Source organism: Manis javanica, chromosome 2 (genome assembly GCF_040802235.1).
Source record: "Manis javanica isolate MJ-LG chromosome 2, MJ_LKY, whole genome shotgun sequence".
Classification (NCBI taxonomy): domain Eukaryota; kingdom Metazoa; phylum Chordata; class Mammalia; order Pholidota; family Manidae; genus Manis; species Manis javanica.
In genome coordinates, this window is record NC_133157.1 from 62,781,316 (window position 1) to 62,807,728 (window position 26,413).

The 26,413-nt window shown below is 41.1% G+C and overlaps 1 protein-coding gene across 6 annotated transcripts in view; it reads left to right on the top strand.

Annotated features, from left to right (window-relative positions):
- GLIS3 (GLIS family zinc finger 3) overlaps window positions 1–26,413 on the top strand; it is a 441,081-nt gene that overhangs the window by 358,290 nt on the left and 56,378 nt on the right. For all 6 annotated transcript variants that reach the window (XM_037019030.2, XM_037019028.2, XM_037019031.2 and 3 more), the window contains one exon: window positions 8,891–9,035. In XM_037019030.2, the coding sequence (XP_036874925.1) occupies window positions 8,891–9,035 (145 nt within the window). The remainder of the gene's footprint in view (window positions 1–8,890; window positions 9,036–26,413) is intronic.

Consider the following 26,413-nt stretch of genomic DNA (forward strand, 5'->3'; position numbering starts at 1 on the left):
GACTCCGCTTGCTGTTTTTGCAAGTATGTCTCACTTCAGACTAACAGAATGCCTCTGCTCTTGGAATAATGGAACTGAAAATTAAAGAATCTGGGCCTTTTTCCCTTTCCTAATTATTTCCACTTGACTCACTTAATCTTGGACGATTATTCAATCGTATCTGAAATGAGAAAATGACGGGGGTAGAATTTCCATCTCTTGTTTCGAAAGCTTATAAACATTAACAGAATAGTCTTGAACAAAAAACAAATACAAATCACAATTGACGGAGGCTTGTTTTCATATATTAGGAAAAATCCCTGCATTGTTAGGGAAGCAGCTCAAATTTCCAAAAGCAGGAACCTTGTCAAGCCTTGATGGGTGATTTCATTATTAATGTTGTAAAACTATCATTGGTCACAAATATTTCATAATGGCAGTTTGTTCAGAAGCTAAGGAGCCAGTTTTTATTCTTGCACCTGGATGGGCCAAGAAATTAAGCCTTAAAATGGGCCATTGAAGATCAGGCTCATTAAAACTCAAAGACTCACAGATTGGTTTCTGAGACTCATTGATGTCTCATTTTTCCTAGTATGTCCACGAGGCTTACTACAAATTTATGATGAGAAGGATGCATGCGATCCTCACAATCACCAAGAGGCTAGGACTCAGTATACATAAAGTTTCCTGATAATTGGAACCGTCCAAAATTGAAGCTAACCACCGTGATGGGCAGTAAAACTGCCCATTACTGTGGGGTAACCAGTCCGAGAGCTGGCATACTGGGGTCACTGTAGGGCAGTCATGCATCAAGTAGAGGCTTGGCCCCACTGATATCTGAGGCCCCTTTGAATACTGATGATTATTGTAAATCAGGGTTTGTGTGTTTTTAACTTAGACTCCACAATTTTGCTTTTAGTTTTATCCACAATGGTCCGGAGCACCCAATTTTCATTAAACATAGTTCCCATACCCTGGTATATGAGCAGAGCAGGTACCAAAGAGAAGGGAACAGTGTGTATCTGAGCATCCTAGGAGGGCTACTGATAGCTGTCTGCATTCCTGAACCAAATCAAATGAATTGGGAGATGGTTACTAAGTTGGGTGCTCCTGGAAACAGACTGAGCCAAGGGTTCAGGTGGACATGAGTTATTAAGAAAGTGCTCCTCCAAAAATCCAGTAGAGGAATGAGGGACAGGAAGAAGCTAGGCAGGGGTAACCCCACGGGGAGCTCTGGAATGTAATTTACGCTTCAGAATTTGTCCCACTCCAGGCAAAGGAGCATCAGTTAGTCGTGTGTGTGTGTGTGTGTGTGTGTGTGTGTGTGTGTGTGTGTGTGTGCGCGCGCACGCGCGCATTGGGGGGTCTACTAGTTGTTGGCTGTAAGGAACACAGGAGCTGGGGGATGGGCACATCAAAGCTGGGGAAGGGCAGGTGGCACCAAGCTAATCCAAAGGGTATCAGAGGGTTGCCGGGCAGAGCATCAGCAGCCTCTCTGCCATAGTTGCTATTATCTGTATCTTTTAAAATTCTCTATTAGGAGGCTAATGAAGGCCTGACCACTTTGTATTTTTTAGACATATCCACACATCACTAGAGACTGTAACCTCCCTTAGATTATGAATTGTGTGTCTCATTCTTACACAGTTAACCAGCACTGAGTGGTTTATCTGGATGCTGGTCCCTGGATGCTGCCAGGTGCCGCAGGGTTTGTGAAGTTTAAAAGGCAGACCATCAGCCAGTGTTCATGGACTTCATAACACACTTGTGCCGACTAAAACTTGCAACAGGAAACAAAGTACAAAGCACATGTCCAGCTGCAGACTATATGACTCTCTCTATTCTGTGGGAAGCCCAGTGCTGGCTAGTCGGGTCTGAGGGGGCTTCATTTAGGAGGTAAGCTACAAACTGGGTCTTAGAGGAGTTTCACTGGGAGGAGGGAGGCCATTCCAAGCAGGAAGAAGGAACAGCATAATAAATGGCATGTTAGACAGGAAATGGTGCTCCTGAAAGGAGCAGAGGCTTTTGTCAAGGCCCAGGGGAAATACCTGTCCTCGGAGAGTCTCATCAAGGAGGCCCGTCTTAGCCTTTGGGACAGATGTGCCAGACAAGAGAGGAGGATATACAAACCGTTTTAGGAGAACCTGCCAGAAATCCCAGGGTGGATTGACAAGAGCAAAGGCCCTGGAAGGTGCGGCCGGGCCGAGGGGCTGCCGGTGACTGCGCAGCCCTCCTGATCCCTGACCCCCGCCCTTTGGTGTCCAGCCGTTGGCAGGTTCTCTCACTACTTGGATGTCCACAATCAAAGCAGAGTTAACAGATCTCAAACCAGTCTGCTGATTTTCCTGCAGCTGTTCTATCCTCCTCTGCTGTTCTTCAGGCCAAAACTTGAGGCCATCCTTCCCTGCCTTCTTTCATCACAGTCCACACCTCCTTCAGCTCCACCCCCAGAACAAGGACTGCTTCCCACCACACGTGGCTCGGAGCCCTGGGTGTCTGTCTCTCATGGGACTGTTGAGGTGGCGCCTCATGGGCACCCCTGTAGTTTCCACACAGTAACCTGAGTGCTCCTTTCACAACACGGGACAAACCAGGTGCTTTCCTGCTCCTCACACCCTCCCTTCGGCTTGCCATTAGAATGAAATCAAACACTAAATCTCTCTGTGCCAGAGGCCGGGCGTGTGGACGTGACCTGAGCTCTGGCTGTTTTCACCCCCACCCCCACCCTGCGTCCCTTCCCTTCACTCCCTGGCTCACTTCTCTCAATTCTGAGAGCCCATGAGCTTGTTCCTGTCTTAGATCTCTTCTCTTCCTGTTCCGTCTGCATGCAATGCTCTTGCTGCTTGTTGTGCTCTCAGCCTGAATGTCCTCTCCTCAGAGAGGCCTCCTGTGCCCTCACACCTGGGGAAGCATGGAGTGGTGTCTCCCCACAGTCTGGCCGAGTTCCCCAGAGACAGGAGTGAGGACCAGAGAGAGTGTCAGGAAACAAACGGGAAGGGGAGGGGGACCCCAGGAAGGGGCAGGAGGCAGAGAATCAGGTGAGAGAGCAAAGCATGGTGTCCTCTCCCGGGGCGGAGTCCTGAGGTCAGGGCACACCAGGGTCAGGATCGTCGCATCTCAGGCGCCCTGGGATCACTGTGCGTGTACTGAGGGTACAGATATTAAGGAGCAGCGCATGCCATCCTTTACTTTTCTCAACTACAGATAAATTGTTGGACCAGGACCGAACCAGGTGACAAGCCTGTCGGGAATGGGACAATCAAAACCAAACCAAAGTGATCTGTTCTGTTTCTCCGTCTCTACTCCAACAAACACCCCATTCTCTCAAGGGCATGTGTTGGAATCCGCACAATGGTAATGAGATACGCTAGTAACTTTTCAAGAGAAACTGAGGATCCTTTGCTCTTTCCCCAACCAAACTAATCTGAATGATAGTCTCCTAGCTAAAATATAAACGAGTCCTAAGACGAAAGGGTCACTATGTGAGTGTGTGTGGTATGGTAAGGGAAAGGAGAAGGTTGGGGAGTGGGTTATTTCTTAAACCAGTATAATGTAAATTTGAAGAGCTTGACTTTGGATTCTGACACCCGGACCCAAGTCTGACCTTCATTGGATATATCATTCTAGCCTTTTCTTCTCAAAAACAGCCATCACTGTAGAATGCACCTCATGGGGCTACTGTAAGGCACACAGTGTTGAACACACAGTAAGGCTCCGTGTGTATTTATTGAACTGAGTCCAGTCTTTCCAATTGCGTCACGGTGACTGTGCACACCCAGCCCTTTCCTGTGGGGTTCATTTGCATGAAGCTTTTCCTTCCTGACAGGAAACAATCATCATATGGTACTGGCTCCTAAGTGCCTTCTAATCTGTATCAACCAGGCTTCTGCAGAGAAACAGAATCAGCAGGAGATATACATGGAGAGGGAAAGAGAGAGAGTGATTGATTTTAAGAAATTGGCTCACTGTGTTGTAGGGGCTGGTCAGTCAGAAATCTGTAGGGCAAGCCTGCAGGCTAAAAACTCTGGTAGGAGCTGATGCTGCAGTCCAGAGAAGAAAAACAAATTTCTTTTTTTTTTTTCAGGGAAACCTTAGGTTTTTGTTCTTAAGGTTTTTCTTTGATTGGATGAGGCCCACCCACGTTAGAGAAGATACTCCTTACTTAAAGTCAATTTACTGTAGATGTTAATCCCATCTACGGAATTCCTTCACAGCAATACTCCGTGTTTGATTGAATAATTGGGTCCTGTAGCCCAGCCAAGCTGACACAACACCGTGAGTGTATTCACACCTCACATCGAGGTGGATTCTCCATGAGAGGGAGACAAAGGGCCTACGAGGCTGTGGATCATAACAGGAGATAAGATGAGTCTCCCAGAAGTAAATGGGGAAGACCTTTTGTCCTAAGACTAAGAGCCAAAATCCTAACTGTGGGCCACAGGTCTTGTGGAATCTGGCTGTGCCCCACCGCACCCCTCAGACCTCACTTTCTGCTCTGGGTCACACCCCACCTCAGCCACACTGCATTCCTTCCTTCTGGATCTCTTTTCACCTTGATGTGCACGTAGCTAATTTCCTCAGCACCCTCAAGTCTTTGCTTGAATATCCCTTCTTAACAAGGCCACAGTTCTCCCCAGCATTCCCAATCGCATCTCCCCTTCTCTCTCTTTTTTTTTTTTTTCGTAGCAGTCACCACCTCCTATGCAATTTACTTGTTTAGGTACTTTTTGTACTGTTTAACCTCTCCCCTAGAATGTAAATTCCTCAGCAGGTATCTTTGTTTTGACTGCTGATTTATTTCAAGGCCCTAAAACAATGCCTGGCATATGGTTGAGACCCAAGAAATATCTGTTCAGTGAATGAATGAGAAGGATAAAGAAGGGCCATGCTACTCTAAAATTAATATGTTTAAGGTAGCTGAGTTGAACTCCAGGGGCGCCATTCACATAGATGACAATGTGAATAAAGGTCCCTGGTGTTGTTGTGCAACAACAGCTCTTTAAAATAGATGAATTTTATTAGAAAAGAATAGATCAGTGGGTTCAAATTCCACTCTCCATAAAGAGCAGTAAAGACACCATAAAGGGTAAGTCTTTGCTGTCCCCTACGGTGAGGTATTAAACTGGATTGAAATTTTTTTATCTTTTTATTCCTGTGAAAGAAGATAAAAACCCAAATTGTTTTTAAGACATGAACTTCATGTAACCATTTATATTATGGGGTCTGAAGGGAGACATAATAAGAAATGGTTACAATGAGATTCATGTCTTTAAAACAATTTGGGTTTTATAATTCCTTATTTTGACAATTCATTTCCCCTTCCCATAACCAGAAAAGTCTCATCTCTCCTCATCAGAATTCTTGAGAGAACAGTGGTTCAGAAAGGGTGGTCCCCAGACCAACAGCATCATATCACCTGGGGACTTGTTAGAAATGCACCCAAACCTACTGAATCAGCAGCTCTGGGGTGGGGCCTGTAGGTGTTATGATGCATGTCCAGATTTGTGAACTATAGTTAGAGACCATCCCCATTGAAAAATTTCCCTCTATCTTCTTTATATTCCTAACAGCTACAAAGCTGTTGAAATATACATTATATAATTGGTTTTATATAAATGACTGGCTTCTTATTCCAAATACAAAACCATACTATATTGAAAGATATCCCTCCAGGGAGATTCTGCTGTCCTCCTGCCCTTACCCATTAGGTAATCCCTGGACTGGAGAATGTTTAAGAGCCTTAAATGATCTGGAAGACACTTCCCTGGTCTAATAATCTGAGAGGGAGAGAAGGATACTAAACTCACATATCATTACTGCATTTCTGTGTATATATGGCTCTTTGGAAATTTTGTATAAGTTCCTCAAGGTTTGTTCAATTTAAGAAGCACTTTCTAGAACCATGGCTAATCCCAGAGAAAACCAAATGAACTCTTACCACAAAGTCGTATGAAATTTCACTCTTGGAAAACATGAATAGTTGTTGAAGCTGAGGAAGAATTGCCTGCCTTTGACTCCAGAAGTAACCATGGCCATGAAATTCCTTGGAAAGATGGCATCGGTACTGATAACTATAAACCCCTAGAGTAGTTGGTAATAGAAAGCAGAGAGACACTCATGTCTGTGCTTAGTAGAACATGTGGGCCCCAGATCACATTTTAATGATGAAAGATAAATTCACCAGAACTCATTTTAACCCTTGGTTTTTTTCTAGGTTTTTCTTATGTACCATGTGTTAAATTAGTATCAAAATAACAAACATACCTTCCAAAGACCCTGAGAGGGTTGCACATTAACTCAGAAAGTCTTGGTCAGAGATTCCAATGGAGCAAAGCTCAGGATATTATAATATAATTATGTCTAGCTCACTGCATGTATTAAATGTATTAAATGCTCCTTCCCTCTACTTAGGTTCACTGTGCCATTTTTGTATTCTTGGACTAAGACCTGGACATGTTTGTCTCTTTATGAAGTTTTTAAAGATCCAAGAAATGCAGCTCTCAAAATAGTAACTTTCTGATGTTTTTTGCATGTATATGTATGTGTGTTTTCTTTCTGATCAAAGTGTGGTTCATAGTCATTGGTGGTGTGCTGGTAGTGTTTAACAACCAGCTGTGTAGATGAAAAAGCCCCAGTTGGTAGTGTTTGCCAATTTCCTTGGTGTAAATATTCTCACCATGACCAGTTTGAGGCTACTAATTGACATCATCACATGGAAAGTTTGGGAAAGATACACATGATTGGTGCTCTCAGATTGGTGCAAGTCAGCTCTAACACATCATTGGAATATAGAAAATTTGGAAAACAGAGGAAAGAATTTTTAAAAAGCAGAGAAAATAAATTCATAATATTGCTGCTGGAAACAAAATTAAGTTAATACTGGATTTTGTATTATTTCCTTACAGTATTTTATGTGTTTTTATGTAATTATCATTTTGTACATATAATTTTGCATTTTGCTTTTGTCTTCATGATCATTTTAATGATTGTATAATATTCCATCAAACTGATGTAAGATTATTTATTAGCCCTAATTGTGGACATTTAAATAATGTTTCCTAATTTATGATAGTCTTATAAATAATGCTGTGTGTCCTTACAGCACTGGGTATAAATCTTCCATCACCTTTCTTGCTGTTTCCTTAAGACAGATTCTAAGACCAAAAGATCTCCATTATGGGTCTTGAAAAAATATTCCCAGATAGAGTCTAGAAAGTCTGTGCTAATACACCCTCCTACCTTTAAGAACGCCTCTCTCACTGTGCCTAGTCACTACCACTACTTCTCTTTTAAAGTTTCTGATAATTGATGTTTGAAAAAAAAACTTTTGACATTCTATTTCTTTGCATACATGTTGAACAAATTTTTGTTTTTTTCTCATCTCTCTTTCTTATTTTAAAATTTGTGTGCCTGTCAAAAGCTACACAGTGAGTCAGTCTTCTCCAAGGAGATTCTGCTGTGTGCCTCCCACCTACCTCATTAAGCAATTCCTGGACTAGAGAATGTTTAAGGGCCTTCAGGGATCTGGAGGGCATGTTCCTGTCTACTGATCTAGGACAGAGGGAAAAGGGGACACTGAACATTCTCCCTCTCCTCACTTATACCTCTGGTTTCACCTTCTGTTTCTCTGCTTCAGGCTCCAGGCTCATGCTCACTGCTGCTCCTCAGAGAACCCAGGCACGCCCAGGACAGGCAGGTGCTTCCCTATACATCTGCAGGGCTTGTGTACTCACCCCTTCCAGGCCTCTTTTCAAGCACCACCTCCAGGAAGCTTTCTCTGACCCCTCTACCTAAAGTCGCCATCCCTCAGCCCCACTCATGTCTCCATTCTCTGCACCACTCTTCTCCCCAGCATTTATCACCATCTGAGGTTGTACATATTTTATTTGTCCACACTCTGCTTCCCATCTAGAGCACAAGTTCCCTAGGACAGGGTTCCCAGGGTCTCCAGGAGTGTCTGATGCTCAGTCCGCTAGTTGTTTTAGTAAGGATACTCCAGCCCATTACACGGGGAGGTGTAGGTTTTGATGAAGACAGAATCAACTTAATATGCTCTCTTTAAGCACTAAAGATAACTATTTGCAGTATCTGTAACAAATATATTGCTAGATTTCTAAAGGTATTGTGTTTTTCAAGAGACAGAAGGTTTACATTGTTATGTAACTAAATCATCTATTGTGATTTTTTTCCATTGCAATTACACTTACAACATTCTTTTCCATAAAGATATCAGATAACTCTACCCCTAAAATTTATTCTAACATTTGTTGTATGGTTTGATTTTTCTTTTACATGTAACTCTTTCATATATAAAGAATGATTTTGTTATTGTGGTAAACTAAAGTTCCAAACTGTTCTTTTTTTTTCATGCAACTACTGTTGGGTTTTGTTGCTGCTAATGAGTTTTTGTTTTTATCATACTCCATACTATTTTAAAATTTAACAATGTACTTTCCTCTCATATAAAATCTAAAGACATGAAATCTCAATGGACAGTTCTTAATTATCTCCGAGATAGTTTCATGGTAGTATTTATGTATTTTAGAAGCACTTTCCAATCTAGACTAAATATATTTGAGTTTGTTTTTGTTATCACTGCAAGTTCTGCTAAGATATAGGACAAATAAAAGGAAATGTAGTAGAAATTCAGGATCCTAGGAGTAGAAGTGTCAAGGACTGAAGTCAAATCCACTCTTGCCATATTTTTCCTGAAGCACCTGCCAGGTGTTACCAGGATGGGAGAACTTACCCTTTAATTGACTCTGTTAAGCCTGATGTCTGGCCCATAGCTCTTGCTTGATACATATTTGTGGATTGAATTGCATGGAACCTTAGGACATGATGCCTTTCCAGGAAAGTATTCCAAGGAGCAGCTTTCCTTTTCCATCTGTCTTCTTTTTTCTCCTCTTAGCTGCGGTCCAGCACAGAGCTCCACCCTGACCTGCTCACGGATTGCCTCACTGTGCAGCCCCTGCAGCCGGCCACTTCCCCACGAGACGCTGCTGCTGATGGGGCAGTGGGGCGCTCCCCTGGACCAGGGCCCGACCTCTACCCAGGTAATGACAGCAGAGGCATACCCAGCCACAGCGACTGCATTTCTCTAGGCCTCTCGCTCTGGCTAAAGGGAATGATCACATGAAAAAAATTCTCCTATGAGCATCCATGTTTTGCTTTATTAATGGGCTGCAAATTGCCCCCTCCCCACCTTCCCATCTGATTCCTGAGCTGAGTTTGGCAGTAGTTTTTTCTCATAAAGAAACAGAGCAAAATAATACATTAGCTCTTTTAGTTCCAGACTTCTGCCAAAAGTTCAGTGCCCCCAACTCTTCCTGGTATCATAAATGTATTAACTTGATTTAGACTCAAAGGAAATGTTCCCCCCTTAAGCAGGTAACAGGCTGCATGTGGATTCTTAATGGTACAGTCATTGTTGCCTTTGCATTTTAAAAGGAAGCCTCAGGTCTCTAAGAAATTTCACATCAGTAAACCACCCAGTAAGAATGTCAATTAATGTTTGTCAACCATTGGTTGGAGGGAAGTAGGGGAGGGTGGCACTTCCAGACCAGCTTCCTTCTGCTGGGTTTGGATAATAGATAACTCTACATCTGGAATTTTTCATCTATGTGGTGAAAAATAAGAAAGGATTAATATGCAATAAAGAAATTTGTTTACTTTCTTAGCCTGGATTTGTGCATTTTCCACTCTCTATAATGGTGATGATGTACCTGTGCAAACATAGTGGGTTATATTCCTCACATATGGAAAGCTCTTGCTGTCATGTTATAAATATAAAAGTAAAATTCCTACCAGCTCCACGTTCCAGACAATGAGTATTTTCTATTTTCTGTGGATTGCAAATCCCACTCCCATTCCCATCTGATTCCAGAGCCAGGTTTTGGCAGCAGATAGTTTTTTTTCTCTCTCTCTTTTTAAAAGTACTAATAAACCATAAAGAATTAAAAATTTACAGATGTATAGCAGTGGAGTAGGAAAAGACATGCTTGTATAACTTTTTAAACTCGACAGTTCTCTATTGAGCCAGATGCAGGGGAAAGGGTATTAAGCAAGTATTTTGAGAGGGTCAGTCATCAAGGCATCCTTAATGTTGTCCCAGGGCTGGTGGCCCCTTGGTTTGGGTACTTATTCTTGGAGAAACCAAAGCCTCTGCTTGTTGAGTCCCTAGAAAATGAGGTTAAAACTCATTTGAAGGGCTGACTAGATTACAGAAGTTTTGGGTACAGGTAAATCCATTTATGTGAAATATATCAATGTGCAATTTTATCAACTCACATAAATATTTTGTTTTAGATAAATATATGAAAAGTGTGATTAGTTTTTGTTAGTACATGTATCTGCTTGACTTGTCAAATATTTGATAACAGAATATTTATTCTAGTGAATTAAATTAAAAATCACTTTACAACAGGCTACTGTTGTACTTTTTTTCTTTTTTTCCCTACTTCTTCAATCCATAAATCCACAATCTTACTAAAGACCTAGAACCCAAAACAGTTAAGATTCAAAGCTAATCATGATCAAAAAGTGGCCTAACATCCAATATAAACAGTTTATGGTGATGGGCTACTCTTGTTGCACTTAAACTTCTTGAAAATGGGTTTGGGAAGCCATGATATTTCTGTCTATGGAAAATGTTAGTATCTTTGCTGTATGTGACATAAAGCATATGGCACATTTTCAAAACTTAGAAGTCACATTTGTCTTGGTGTGTGTTTTTGCATGCCTGGTAGTATTGCTAAAGTTTTTAAGAGATTTAGTTTGAAATGACTTTTACATTCCAAACAGATTCCTTCTTTTTGTTAATGACACTTTTCTGCATTTGGTCTTCAAAAAGATTTTGAGCTCTTAGCTTTGAGCCTCCAGCTGTGGTAGGCCAGCTGCCATAATGGGCAAGGAACCTAAGTTGCCACAGTGTCCACATAGCATCTTCAGATTAACTCGAATATTCTGTGACTCTGGGAACATTTGAAGCAGGTTGGTGGCCATCTTGCTTAACTATGTTTCTAGAATTTTAGGTCTAGAGTTAGTTTATAACTTTGAAAGTTTATGTTCCCTTCTTTTTCTTTATTCCTGCTTCCCTCGGGTCCTGTTTCACTTCTTTGTTCTTGCCTTTTTAAAATTTGATTATGCCTTCTGTTTTGCTGAGAAGGCAAGAAACCCAGAGCAGAACAAGGCAGGAGGGAAAACTGAAAAACAAAAACAATGTTAAGTCTTCCTTTTAAAGTTCTAGAAATGTGCTTGCCAGGAGGGCATGTTCCTACCAGTACTAAACCTGTGCTAAAGATCTATGAAAAGAAGCCAAACAGTGAGAAATGCCAAAGGAAAAGGAAGCTGTTCATCAATTAGTTAAATGTAAAGTCTCAAGTATTAAGGCAATTTGATGAAGATTAAAACTTGGCTAAATGGCAAAAGTACTTGGAGTCATTCCCTTTGTGCTCTGTTGGACAAAACGGAGAAAATATTTGTTTAATCATCACCAAGCACTTACAGCTTTAAGTGCTAGTAAACTGATTTATCATAAAAATATTTTGATGGAAACCTGGTGAATACATGTGGGCATAGGATCAGAAGCAGTTTAGCATTAAACACCATATTTTAGAAGCCACATGATTGAGGAGTCATGGTTTGAAGAAATAATGATTTTGAAATGAAAACTTCTAATGGCCAGTAGACAATGATTTGTAAGATTCCAAGAGAGAGAGTTTGCAGAGCATTAAGATGAACAGAGAGGATGGCAGCTCTGGCACATACAAACCCTGCAAGTCTCCTAACATCTTGGGTTCTCTTATTGAAACTAACTTCTCAGTTGTTAAGACAGAGTTTGATTGGAAAGAGTTGCCTGAAAAGACTTACTTCTCTGGAAGAAAATAGTGCCCCAGATTAAAGCAGCAAATATCACTGGGCAATGCTGAGGACAATTTTAAATTGAGGTGTTTATTTGTCTGTTATTCTGAAAATCCTGGGGCTCCCCAGGCCCTCTTCTGAGCTAACCTGAGAGCAATTTTGTGATCTAACAGGAAGGCCAGGACAGTGATGAGCAATTCTCAAGGATAGCTCACTTACATTTTCTGCCCTTTTGTTCAGAAGTTCTGTGCCCCAGATAGATAACACTCTAGGCCGGCCTGTAAATTTAGGTGATTTATCTGATAATCTGAGGGAGAGGTATTTCATAGCCAATAGATTAAGGTACAAATGCCACTTTCAAGACTTAATGCCTGTGTGGATCTTCTCTTCATCTTCCTTAATGAACTAAGGAAGTGACAAGCCTACAGTTAGTGAGTCTCCAGTATCACGGACGGCCTGGCCCAATGTGTGGCATTGGGCAGAGTCCATGCACAGACATAGAATTCTGTGGAAGATCTGTCCTTTGGGTGACCACAAAAATTATTGCTCTCTCCAAACAGAAACTGTACTACAGATTCAATAAAATACTACCTTTGCAAATGGCCTTAGACGTGAAGACATCATAGTGGCCAATAATGCTGAAATCCTTAAGTCCTGCAGAAACCACCCATCAAGTGAGGAGCTAATGCAGCTGAACAAAAAAATATATAAGCATGAGGGAAATTTTATTGGTACCACTTCTGTTGGGTTATAAAATAATTATCATGTTTTAAGAGCTTATAAGTCTTGTTGAATTATCCCATTTTGAATGTAACTTTAGTTTTTTCAAGAGAAAATGTAAGTGTGATGTTCGTATAATATAGGGAATCACGGAAAGAAAAGAAAGACTGTTTTAGGGCAAGAATTTTTGAAGTCATATATTGTCATTCCCTTCCCTTCACCCTCATTATTGAGAAATGAAGACTCCTCTCTTAAAATATCATCACTTTTTGTAATAAATACCACCATATTAAATCCACACAAGATTGAACATACTTTGTAAAATAGCTAATGTTGCATGTAAATGTAATTTTATGGTATATATTTTAACATATTTTCTACATTCTTAAGTTGAGGATATTTGCTATTCATGGGACAGTTTGCAGAGTTGTTAGGTTTAGAAATAATTTTATATAAAAGTGCTTCATATAGTCTACTCTCAAAAAGTGGTTGTTGATTTAGGGACTTTATTAGAAGATTCTAAATAGGCACACAAATTTCCCAATAGATCAAACTTTATAAGAGAATTTTGAGGATCAAATAGCATGATCTATATAAAAGAAAGCATGCAATTTGAAAAAGACATATACTCCCCTATGTTTATTGCAGCAATATTTACAATAGCCAAGAATTGGAAGCAACCTCAGTGTCTATAAATAGATGAATGGATAAAGAAGATATGGTACATATACACAATGGAATATTATTCAGCCATAAAAAGAAAACAAATCCTACTATTTGCAACAACATGGACAGAGCTCAGTGAAATAAGCCAGGCAGAGAAAGACAAGTACCAAATGATTTCACTCATCTGTGGAGCATAAGAACAAAGCAAAAACTGAAGGAACAAAACAGGAGCAGACTCACAGAACCCAAGAATGGACTAACAGTTAGCAAAGGGAAAGAGATTGGGGAGGGGATTAAGGGGTCTTATGATTAGTACACATAATATAGGGGGGCATGGGGAAAAGGCAGTATAGCACAGAGAAGACAAGTAGTGACTCTATAGCATCTTACTATGCTGATGGACAGTGGCTGTAATGGGGTATGTGGTGGGGACTTGATAAAGGGGGAAGTCTAGTAACCACAATGTTGCTCATGTAATTGTATATTAATGATACCAAAATACATATATATATATATATATATATAAATTTTTTTTTTTTAAAGAAGGCATGGAGCATTCTAACAAATGCAATAGATGGTACTGGCATCTTCAAAAGCAATGCTTTGCTTTGAATTCACCAGAGGTGAAAAAGGGACAGAACAACTTGGAATTGGTAGCAGACAGAAGGAGGTGGGGACTAGGGCTACAGATGGGATTTAATGGGAAACATTTGGCAATGTCTTTGTCATGTCTCTTCTGAGTTGCCTTGAACTGCTGTCAAAATCTTGTATTGCTCTTGTAACACCTCTTAAGCCTGTTGCTTTAGCCACCAAGCTGTATTGGAGAATCAGTACTGGAGGGAGCAAGCCTCATTCCGCATTGTTGTAGGCAATGACAGCTTTGACCTATAGATTTAGCCCTCCATGGCCCTGAGCCAGTATGCATTAAATCTTGGAAGACCTGTTAAAATACAGATTGCTGAGCCCCACCACCCAAATTTCTGATTTAGTAGGTCTGAGTGAGTCCCAATTCTAGTAAACTTGAATTTCTACCAGGGGTTTCTAACAAATTCTCAGGTGACACTGAGTGCTGCTTGTCAAAGAATCACACTTTAAAAATTATTGTTCTGGATCATAAAATGTGGGACTGTGACTTCCAGAGTAGCATGATCTGAATTTTACTGATGGGAGCTACAATAAGAATTGCCCCTAATTAACCAGGTTGAGGGGGATCCTTTCACAATGTGTATGTATTTCAAATCACCACAATGTGCACCACAATTGTGTATGCCTCAATAAAACTGAAATTTTAAAAAAAGAATTTAAAGATTGGAGTGAAGTGTCCACAAAAGACAATTTAATGCTATAGCTGATACAATATATATTTACAATGATAAATAGAATAATGCTGCTCTGGTACTTACAATTAAATAATTATAGAGATAATAAAACTGAACCAAATAGTGGTAAAAGAAAATTGCCCTATACTATACATTTCTGTTTCTCATTACAGAAAACTTATAGATAGATATTAAGCTTGTCTTCTCCCCACCCATGTTATGATGGCATTACTCATATTTTGATTAAGAGTAAGAGCTTATAACTTTCCAAGTGAAGAAAATTAGAATTCTGATTCCCAGCCAGCACAGGGTACATTTGTATGTATGCAGATAATGTTAATGACTTTTTGTTTGCAGGCTGCCTAATTTGGTGCTTCAGTTTTCCAAATCCACTTATTCCCTTGTATTCATGTTAGTTTTTCATGCAAGATTAAGCCGAATTATTCAGTTTTACAATACATACAGGTTTTTGCTGTAAAAATATTTCTGTGGATGAACAGAAACGATTCTGTACCTCCTGAAGGAGAAGAGGAACGCTAGTGAAGCTGGGTGACTGTAGCTTTATTCCCACTGGACCAGGTCTTGGTTGTCTTCAGACTGTTATTTCTCCATTTCCTCATTTTAGGCTATTTTGCCAGCTCTCAAATGGGTGTGAGAAGGAGAAATAAAGAAAAAAAGAAAGTGGGCCTTTTTAGAGTGTTTGTAGTCACAGTGAAAGTTCATTTTTTACACTTGTGTGAGCACTGAAAATAAACGTAAAGCATAGCATAAAGCTCGGCAGTGAAGGACATTGCTGAATTAGCTCGGATGTTATTGGTCATGTTTTATTATTAACAGTAATAAAGACTATTGCGGGCACTGAATAAAGAGGGTATTGTGGAATTGACTCATTCCAGGCAACCAACAAAACTGTCTCTGAAGAATGACTTTTATAGTATCTTCCTCAATATTGCCAAAGAACGATCTGCCCCAATCCAGTGCCCTGACCATGACTTAAACCATTAATGCTGCCTTAACAGCAGGCATTGATTCGTCAAGTTACAGCTGCCTCCTTGACATCTGAACGTATCTTACTACCTGAGTTTCAAGGCTGCTTTAGCTTCACTTTCCTGACGCCGTCTCTAGTTGCTATCTGGGCCTCGTTGTTGGACTCCAGTCCTGGTCTGCCTCAGTGAACTTGTCTGCCCCATCTGGCTTCAGCTTTCACTGTCCATACCTTAAGAAGTCTCAAGGATTTATAATCTTCCCTGGAACCTTTCCCTGGGGATTTAGTGGACATCCTGATTCCACCTTCTGGGAGAGGCTGCAAAACGTGAAATATTCACTATTCAAAAGAAAAGGGTTTGAACTCTCATCAGCATGCAGAGGACTTTCTTTCTCAGAATGGTTCACAGGGACACTCACCAGATTTTCTGAGAAATGAAAAATGCACTTTATGAAAAATGCAGTGCATCAACTCCCCTGGCAGATTTTGCGATTGGTAATGATCTGGAGTCTCCTGTTCTGAAGCAGGAAAGCAGTCGTGGGTTATATCCATACAAAAGTAAGGATGGGCAGTATTTAGTGTCTTCTTTTTAGGTCGTATTACTGGCCATGTTTTATACAGTCCCTCTGACCATCTGTGTAACCAGTCTATGCTCAAGTGGAACAGTTACAAATGGAAATGCTACTTCTTCCTCTAACCCAAATTTATGTCCCTCTTACTGAGATCAGTTGCTGAATTAAATGACATACAGAGTACATAGAACAGTACCTAGCACCTAGTAAGTGTTCAGCATCTATTAGTTATTACTGTTGTTGCCTTTACCCACATGCTAGAAAAATACATATTATTTTCTTGTAAAGCATATAGGGAACAGGTACCACACATTACCCATCACTCCCATTTTTTTATTAATGTATTATTGATATACACTCTTATGAAGGTTTCACATGAAAAAACGATGTGGTTACTACATTCGCTGTTGTTATTGTGTCCCCCTGTGCCCCACTGCAGTCACTGCCCATCAGTGTAGTAAGATGCCAGAGTCACTATTTGCCTTCTCTGTGCTACGCTGTCTTCCCCATGATCCCCCCACACCATGTGTGCCAATCATCCATCACTCCCATTTTTTAAGAAGTGAGGAAAATGTAGAAACCTTAATGAATTAGGGATTTTATCATCATCATTTAGTAGCATAAAAGAAAAGTAAAATATTGTTTTTCACATTTTATATTTCAGCAATTGCCCAGTAGTTCAAATGGCACTTAAGTTTTTAATTAAGGAAATCTACTACAGGCCTCTGAGCAAAAACAAATCAGAATCAGAAACTCACCATGTGGGTGGCATTGCCCCTCCAAAATCACAAAGTCAAATTTGGCTTTGATGGGTACTGGGGTTTCCATATTCAGAAATAGGGTGGTCTTATTGGTTTTATTTTTTAAGCAGTATGCTATGGCAGAAAGAATGTGGGGCTAGATCCAAGCTCTTATTCTGGCTCTCCACTCATGAGATGTTTAGTTTAGGGGTGTTGCTTTCCCTTTTCTATAAAATGGTGGTAATACTGGTTCCCTAGGGTATTAGGAGAATTAAGCAAGTTGATATGAATTCAGTACATGCTCAGCTGATGATCCTCTTTTTTTCCTTAGTCTTTGCTTAAAAGCTTAGAGAACCACTCATGGACCAAGTCAATGCCTATGACAGGGACTAGAATCTCCTATCTGTTCCTTTTAGCATTGGGTGCTACTACTTGGAGGACAGAAATAGCTGTCCTGAGTTAGTATTCCTTCCAAGAACTGCTGTCAAGATGAGGACTCAGAACTCTCATATTCTAAGACCCATTTTCAGATTTTTTCTGTTACCTTGAGAAGGAAAAGTATATATATATATATATTTTTTTTTTTTTTTTGAGAGGGCATCTCTCATATTTATTGATCAAATGGTTGTTAACAACAATAAAATTCAGTATAGGGGGGTCAATGCTCAATGTACAATCATTAATCCATCTCAAGCCTAATTCTCGTCAGTCTCCAATCTTCTGAAGCATAACGAACAAGTTCTTACATGGTGAACGAATTCTTACAGAGTGAATAAATTCTTACATGGTGAACAGTACAAGGGCATTCATCACAGAAACTTTCGGTTTTGATCATGCAATATGACCTATAAACCATCAGGTCAAATATGAATATTCGTTTGATTTTTGTACTTGATTTATATGTTGATCCCACATTTCTCCTATTATTATTATTATTTTTATTTTTAATAAAATGCTGAAGTGGTAGGTAGATGCAAGATAAAGGTAGAAAACATAGTTTAGTGCTGTAAGAAGGCAAATGTAGATGATCAGATGATCAGGTGTGTGCCTATGGACTAAGTATTAATCCAGGCTAGACAAGGGCAGCAAGACATCCACGGATGCAGAAGATTTCTCTCAAAGCAGGGGGGGTGAGGTTCTGAGCCTCACCTCTGTTGATCCCCAAATTCTCACCTGATGGCCCCCCTGCGACTGTGCCTGTCTTAGGTTGTTCCTCCCTTGAGGAATCTTACCCGTCTCTGGCTAACCAGTCATCTTCCGGGGCCATACAGGGAAATGTAAAGTTGGTAAGTGAGAGAGAAGCCATATTGTTTGCAAAGGTTAGCTTTTAACTTCTTTGCAGATTTATGCCCTGTGGCTTCTATGCCCAGCACTTGTCTCGAGGTATCTTTACCACCTGGAGGAATTATGATACTCGGTAAATTCGATATGAGGCACGAATTCTATTTAAGGTTTGTAATTAGGAAGGAAGAAGAAAAGCTATAGATGTAGCATATGAAGGAAACTTGGGAGGATTGATTATTTCTTTGACATATCTTCTTGTATAGTACCTTAAGTATGTACAGGTTTTAAACTACTAACTAATTTGCACACACATATTAACATAATAGGAATACGGTGACATAAACAAAGCAAATCTATAATTACCAGCCATCTCCAGTGAAGCCAAGAAAACCATTTAGGCACCCTAGGCATTTGTGAAAATTTATCTATGATATGATGGATATTTTCGAACTGTACTTGAACCATCAGACAAATTAAAGCAGCCCATTTCTGGGATCTGTTCACATCCCATATGTTCTTTTAACCATAGATAGTCTATAGTCATGAGATTTTGGGGTGCTACAACTTGCACCCCTCCCAACTCCTGGTTGAGTTCCAACAGTACAGATCCAGTCAAATTCGTTGTCTCACTGTATGCACATGCCAGCCTAGACATCTCCCTCCTCCTTCTTATGGCAAGTCCAGGAGACGGTGGGCTGGATGCAGCCACAACCGCAGCATCGTCCGGATCCCTGTGGAGGCTTTTTGATGATCATCCCCCGGCACGAGTCCTCCAGAGAGTGCTGATGCCGGAAGCTCCTCCTCATATCGTATCTTAGTTCATTTTCTGGGTATCCAAGCTAGGCCTTGATCTTCTGCCTAGAAACAAACAGACCCTTTGCCCACACTTTGACATGCCCTCTATACCACTGTGCAGAACTCATTGGAGGTCAGCACACAGTAACTGCTTTTTTTTTTTTTTTTTTTTAATTAAGAGAAAGGAATATTATCAGAAAAGAGTACCTCCATAGCTGATCATCTGACACCCTTTAAGTGATCAACATTAAGGATATTTAAAGCATGCGTTGATCTTTGATTTACCAATAGTTTTATCCTGTTAAGGAGTAATCCCCCTTTTCTTTCTTTCTTTCTTTTTTTTTTTTTAAATTTTTAATCTACACTTACCTGAAGAATACTATGTTTACTATGCTCTCCCCTATATCAGGTCCCCCCTAACAACCACATTACGGTTACTGTCCATCAGCTTAGCAAAATGTTGTAGAGTCACTACTTGTCCTCTCTGTGTTGTGCAGCCCACCCTCCCCTTTCTCCCTCCCCCCCATGCATGCTAATCTTAATACCCCCCTTCTTCTTCCCCCCCCTTATCCCTCCCTGCCCACCCATCCTCCCCAGTTCCTTTCCCTTTGGTACCTGTTAGTCCATTTTTGGGTTCTGTAATTCTGCTGCTGTTTTGTTCCTTCAGTTTTTCCTTTGTTCCTATACTCCTCAGATGAGTGAAATCATTTGGTATTTCTCTTTCTCCGCTTGGCTTATTTCACTGAGCATAATACTCTCCAGCTCCATCCATGTTGCTGCAAATGGTTGGATTTTTCCACTTCTTATGGCTGAGTAGTATTCCATTGTGTATATGTACCACATCTTCTTTATCCATTCATCTACAGATGGACATTTAGGTTGCTTCCAATTCTTGGCTATTGTAAATAGTGCTGCGATAAACATAGGAGTGCATCTGTCTTTCTCAAACTTGATTGCTGCGTTCTTAGGGTAAATTCCTAGGAGTGGAATTCCTGGGTCAAATGGTAGGTCTGTTTTGAGCATTTTGATGCACCTCCATACTGCTTTCCACAATGGTTGAACTAATTTACATTCCCACCAGCAGTGTAGGAGGGTTCCCCTTTCTCCACAGCCTCGCCAACATTTGTTGTTGTTTGTCTTTTGGATGGCAGCTATCCTTACTGGTGTGAGGTGATACCTCATTGTAGTTTTAATTTGCATTTCTCTGATAATTAGCGATGTGGAGCATCTTTTCATGTGTCTCTTGGCCATCTGTATTTCTTTTTTGGAGAACTGTCTGTTCAGTTCCTCTGCCCATTTTTTAATTGGGTTATTTGTTTTTTGTTTGTTGAGGCGTGTGAGCTCTTTATATATTCTGGACGTCAAGCCTTTATCAGATCTGTCATTTTCAAATATATTCTCCCATACTGTAGGGTTCCTTTTTGTTCTATTGATGGTGTCTTTCGCTGTACAGAAGCTTTTCAGCTTAATGTAGTCCCACTTGCTCATTTTTGCTGTTGTTTTCCTTGCCCGGGGAGATATGTTCAAGAAGAGATCACTCATGTTTATGTCTAAGAGGTTTTTGCCTATGTTTTTTTCCAAGAGTTTAATGGTTTCGTGACTTACATTCAGGTCTTTGATCCATTTTGAGTTTACCTTTGTATATGGGGTTAGACAATGGTCCAGTTTCATTCTCCTACATGTAGCTGTCCAGTTTTGCCAGCACCATCTGTTGAAGAGACTGTCATTTTGCCATTGTATGTCCATGGCTCCTTTATCAAATATTAATTGACCATATATGTTTGGGTTAATTTCTGGGGTCTCTAATCTGTTCCACTGGTCTGTGGCTCTGTTCTTGTGCCAGTACCAAATTGTCTTGATTACTATGGCTTTGTAGTAGAGCTTGAAGTTGGGGAGTGAGATCCCCCCTACTTTATTCTTCTTTTTCAGGATTGCTTTGGCTATTCGGGGTCTTTGGTGTTTCCATATGAATTTTTGAATTATTTGTTCCAATTCATTGAAGAATGTTGCTGGTAATTTGAGAGGGATTGCATCAAATTTGTATATTGCTTTCGGCAGGATGGCCATTTTGACGATATTAATTCTTCCTAGCCATGAGCATGGGATGAGTTTCCATTTATTAGTGTCCCCTTTAATTTCTCTTAAGAGTGACTTGTAGTTTTCAGAGTATAAGTCTTTCACTTCCTTGGTTAGGTTTATTCCTAGGTATTTTATTCTTTTTGATGCAATGGTGAATGGAATTGTTTTCCTGATTTCTCTTTCTATTGATTCGTTGTTAGTGTATAGGAAAGCTACAGATTTCTGTGTGTTGATTTTGTATCCTGCAACTTTGCTGTATTCCGATATCAGTTCTAGTAGTTTTGGAGTGGAGTCTTTAGGGTTTTTTATGTACAGTATCATATCATCTGCAAATAGTGACAGTTTAACTTCTTCTTTACCAATCTGGATTCCTTGTATTTCTTTGTTTTGTCTGATTGCCGTGGCTAGGACCTCGAGTACTATGTTAAATAACAGTGGGGAGAGTGGGCATCCCTGTCTGGTTCCCGATCTCAGTGGAAATGCTTTCAGCTTCTCGCTGTTCAGTATAATGCTGGCTGTGGGTTTATCATATATGGCCTTTATTATGTTGAGGTACTTGCCCTCTATTCCCATTTTGCTGAGAGTTTTTATCATGAATGGATGTTGAATTTTGTCAAATGCTTTTTCAGCATCTATGGAGATGATCATGTGGTTTTTGTCTTTCTTTTTGTTGATGTGGTGGATGATGTTGATGGATTTTCGAATGTTGTACCATCCTTGCATCCCTGGGATGAACCCCACTTGGTCATGGTGTATGATCCTTTTGATATACTGTTGAATTCTGTTTGCTAATATTTTATTGAGTATTTTTGCATCTACATTCATCAGGGATATTGGTCTGTAATTTTCTTTTTTGGTGGGGTCTTTTCCTGGTTTTGGTATTAGGGTGATGTTGGCTTCATAGAATGAGTTTGGGAGTATTCCCTCTTCTTCTATTTTGTGGAACACTTTAAGGAGAATGGGTATTATGTCTTCTCTGTGTGTCTGATAAAATTCCGAGGTAAATCCGTCCGGCCCCGGGGTTTTGTTCTTGGGTAGTTTTTTGATTACTGTTTCAATTTCTTTGCTTGTAATTGGTTTGTTTAACTTTTGTGTTTCTTCCTTGGTCAGTCTTGGAAGGTTGTATTTTTCTAGGAAGTTGTCCATTTCTTCTAGGTTTTCCAGCTTGTTGGCATATAGGTTTTCATAGTAGTCTTTAATAATTCTTTGTGTTTCTGTGGAGTCTGTCGTGATTTTTCCATTCTCATTTCTGATTATGTTGATTTGTGTTGACTCTCTTTTTCTCTTAATAAGTTGGGCTAGAGGCTTATCTATTTTGTTTATTTTCTCAAAGAACCAGCTCTTGGTTTCGTTGATTTTTGCTATTGTTTTATTCTTCTCAATTTTGTTTATTTCTTCTCTGATCTTTATTATGTCCCTCCTTCTGCTGACTTTAGGCCTCATTTGTTCTTCTTTTTCCAGTTTTAATAATTGTGATGTTAGACTATTCATTTGGGATTGTTCTTCCTTCTTCAAGTGTGCCTGGATTGCTATATACTTTCCTCTTAAGACTGCTTTCGCTGCATCCCACAGAAGTTGGGGCTTAGTGTTGTTGTTGTCATTTGTTTCTATATATTCCTTGATCTCTATTTTGATTTGTTCATTGATCCATTGATTATTTAGTAGCATGTTGTTAAGCCTCCATGTGTTTGTGAGCCTTTTTGTTTTCTTTGTAGAATTTATTTCTACTTTCATACCTTTGTGGTCTGAAAAATTGGTTGGTAGAATTTCAATATTGTGGAATTTACTGAGGCTCTTTTTGTGAGCTAGTATGTGGTCTATTCTGGAGAATGTTCCATGTGCACTTGAGAAGAATGTATATCCTGTTGCTTTTGGATGTAAAGTTCTATAGATGTCTATTAGGTCCATCTGTTCTAGTGTGTTGTTCAGTGCCTGTGTGTCTTTACTTATTTTCTGCCCGGTGGATCTATCCTTTGGGGTGAGTGGTGTGTTGGAGTCTCCTACAATGAATGCATTGCAGTCTATTTCCCTCTTTAGTTCTGTTAGTATTTGCTTCACATATGCTGGTGCTCCTGTATTGGGTGCATATATATTTAGAATGGTTATATCCTCTTGTTGGACTAAGCCCTTTATCATTATGTAGTGGCCTTCTTTATCTCTTGTTACTTTCTTTGTTTTGAAGTCTATTTTGTCTGATATTAGTACTGCAACCCCTGCTTTCTTCTCACTGTTGTTTGCCTGAAATATGTTTTTCCATCCCTTGACTTTTAGTCTATGCTTATCTTTGGGTTTAAGGTGAGTTTCTTGTAAGCAGCATATAGATGGGTCTTGCTTTTTTATCCATTCTATTACTCTATGTCTTTTGATTGGTGCATTAAGTCCATTTACATTTAGGGTGACTATTGAGAGATATGTACTTATTGCCATTTCAGGCTTTAGATTCGTGGTTACCAAAGGTTCAAGGTTAGCTTCTTTAGTATCTTACTGCCTAACTTAGCTCGCTTATTGAGCTGTTATATACACTGTCTGGAGATTCTTTTCTTCTCTCCCTTCTTATTCCTCCTCCTCCATTCTTCATATGTTGTGTGTTTTGTTCTGTGCTCTTTTTAGGGGTGCTCCCATCTAGAGCAGTCCCTGTAGGATGCCCTGTAGAGGTGGTTTGTGGGAAGCAAATTCCCTCAGCTTTTGCTTGTCTGGGAATTGTTTGATCCCACCGTCATATTTAAATGATAGTCGTGCTGGATACAGTATCCTTGGTTCAAGGCCCTTCTGTTTCATTGCATTAAGTATATCATGCCATTCTCTTCTGGCCTGTAGGGTTTCTGTTGAGAAGTCTGATGTTAGCCTGATTGGTTTTCCTTTATAGGTGACCTTTTTCTCTCTAGCTGCCTTTAAAACTCTTTCCTTGTCCTTGATCTTTGCCATTTTAATTATTATGTGTCTTGGTGTTGTCCTCCTTGGATCCTTTCTGTTGGGGGTTCTGTATAATTCCATGGTCTGTTCGATTATTTCCTCCCCCAGTTTGGGGAAGTTTTCAGCAATTATTTCTTCAAAGACACTTTCTATCCCTTTTCCTCTTTCTTCCTCTTCTGGTATCCCTATAATACGAATGTTTTTCCTTTTGTATTGGTCACATATTTCTCTTAGTGTTGTTTCATTCCTGGAGATCCTTTTATCTCTCTCTATGTCAGCTTCTATACGTTCCTGTTCTCTGGCTTCTATTCCTTCAATGGCCTCTTGCATCTTATCCATTCTGCTTATAAATCCTTCCAGGGATTGTTTCACTTCTGTGATCTCTTTCCTGACATCTGTGATCTCCTTCCGGACTTCATCCCACTGCTCTTGCATTTTTCTCTGCATCTCATCCCACTGCTCTTGCATTTTTCTCTGCATCTCATCCCATTGCTCTTGCATTTTTCTCTGCATCTCTGTCAGCATGTTCATGATTTTTATTTTGAATTCTTTTTCAGGAAGACTAGTTAGGTCTGTCTCCTTCTCAGGTGTTGTCTCTGTGATCTTTGTCTGCCTGTAGTTTTGCCTTTTCATGGTGATAGAGATAGTTTGCAGAGCTGGTACAAGTGACCGCTGGAAGAGCTTCCCTTCTTGTTGGTTTGTAGCCTTTTCCTGGGAGAATAGCGACCTCTAGTGGCTTGTGCTGGGCAGCTGCGCGCAGACAGGGCTTCTGCTTCCTGCCCAGTTGCTTTGGGGTTTATCTCCGCTGTTGCTGTGGGCTTGGCCTGGCTGGGGCTGTTCCTCCAAAATGGTGGAGCCCCGTTGGAGGGGGAGCAGCCAGGAGACTATTTATCTCCGTAAGGGGCCTCTGTGCTCCCTGTTGCCCAGGGGGTTAGAGTGCCCAGAGATCCCCAGATTCCCTGCTTCTGGTCTAAGTGACCTGTCCTGCCCCTTTAAGATTTCCAAAAAGCACTCTCCAAACCAAAACAACAGCAGCAACAATGAGAGAGGGAACAGAAAGAAAGAGAAAAAAAAAGGAAAAAAAAGGGGAAAAACAAGCGATTTTTTTTTTTTTTTTTTTTTGTCCTCAGGTGCCGGTCCCAGGCACCGGCTCTCTGGTCCTGCTGCCCTGTCTCCCTAGCACCAGGGTCCCTGTCCTTTCAAGGCTTCCAAAAAGCACCCACCCACCGGTCCCTCAGGGAAGGAACGCTCAATATTCTTTGTCCTCAGGCTCTGGTCCCACGCACCCGCTCACCAGTCCCGCCGCCCTGCCTCCCTAGCACCGGGGTCCCTGTCCCTTCAAGGCTTCCAAAAAGCACTCGGCAAAAAGAGAGAAAAAAAAGGGGAAAAACGCGCGATTTCTTCCGTCCTCAGGTGCTGGTCTCAGGCACCCACCCACCGGTCCCACAGGGAAAAATGCGGGATATTCTTTGTCCTCAGGTGCCGGTCCCAGGCACCCGCTCACCAGTCCCGCCGCCCTGCCTCCCTAGCACCGGGGTCCCTGTCCCTTTTAGGCTTCCAAAAAGCACTCACAGAAAAGAGAAAAAAAAAAGGGGAAAAACGCGCGATTTCCTCTGTCCTCAAGTGCCGGTCTCAGGCACCCGCCCACCGGTCCCGCAGGGAAAAACGGGGGATATTCTTTGTCCTCAGGCGCCGGTCCCAGCCACCCGCTCACCAGTCCCGCCACCGTGCCTCCCTAGCACTGGGGTCCCCGTCCCTTCAAGGCTTCCAAAAAGCGCTCGCCAAAAAGAGAAAAAAAAAAAAAAAGGGGAAAAACGCGCGACCTCCTCCGTCCTCAGGCACCGGTCTCAGGCACCCGCCCCCAGGTCTCGCAGGGAGAAACGCAGGATATTCTTTGTCCTCCGGCGCCGTTCCCAGGCACCTCCTCACCGGTCCCGCCACCCTGCCTCCCCAGCAACGGGGGCCCGTCCCTCTAAGGCTTCCAAAAAGCGCTCGCCAAAAAAAAAAAAACCGCTCCGGTTTCTCTCCACCCGCCGGGAGCCGGGGGGAGGGGCGCTCGGGTCCCGCCGGGCTGGGGCTTGTATCTTACCCCCTTCACAAGGCGCTGGGTTCTTGCAGGTGTGGATGTAGTCTGGATGTTGTCCTGTGTCCTGTGGTCTCTATTTTAGGAAGATTTTTCTTTGTTATATTTTCATAGCTCTATGTGTTTTTGGGAGGAGATTTCCACTGCTCTACTCACGCCGCCATCTTGGCTCCGCCCCCGGAAAAGTATATTTAAGCTGGTCATAGAAAGTGCCAGTGGTTGAAAAATGAATTTAATCAGCAGTGTACTATGACGGTGAGATAGTTGGAGGAAAGAATAAATAGAATTGATGGCTTCAGCTTACACAGTTCCACACAGTCATGGCGTTGGCCTTGCAAAGGCATAACCGTGGTCCCTTCTGACGTCACTTTGTAAAGGGACTCCTCCAGGCCTTGTATTTCATCTCAAAATATACT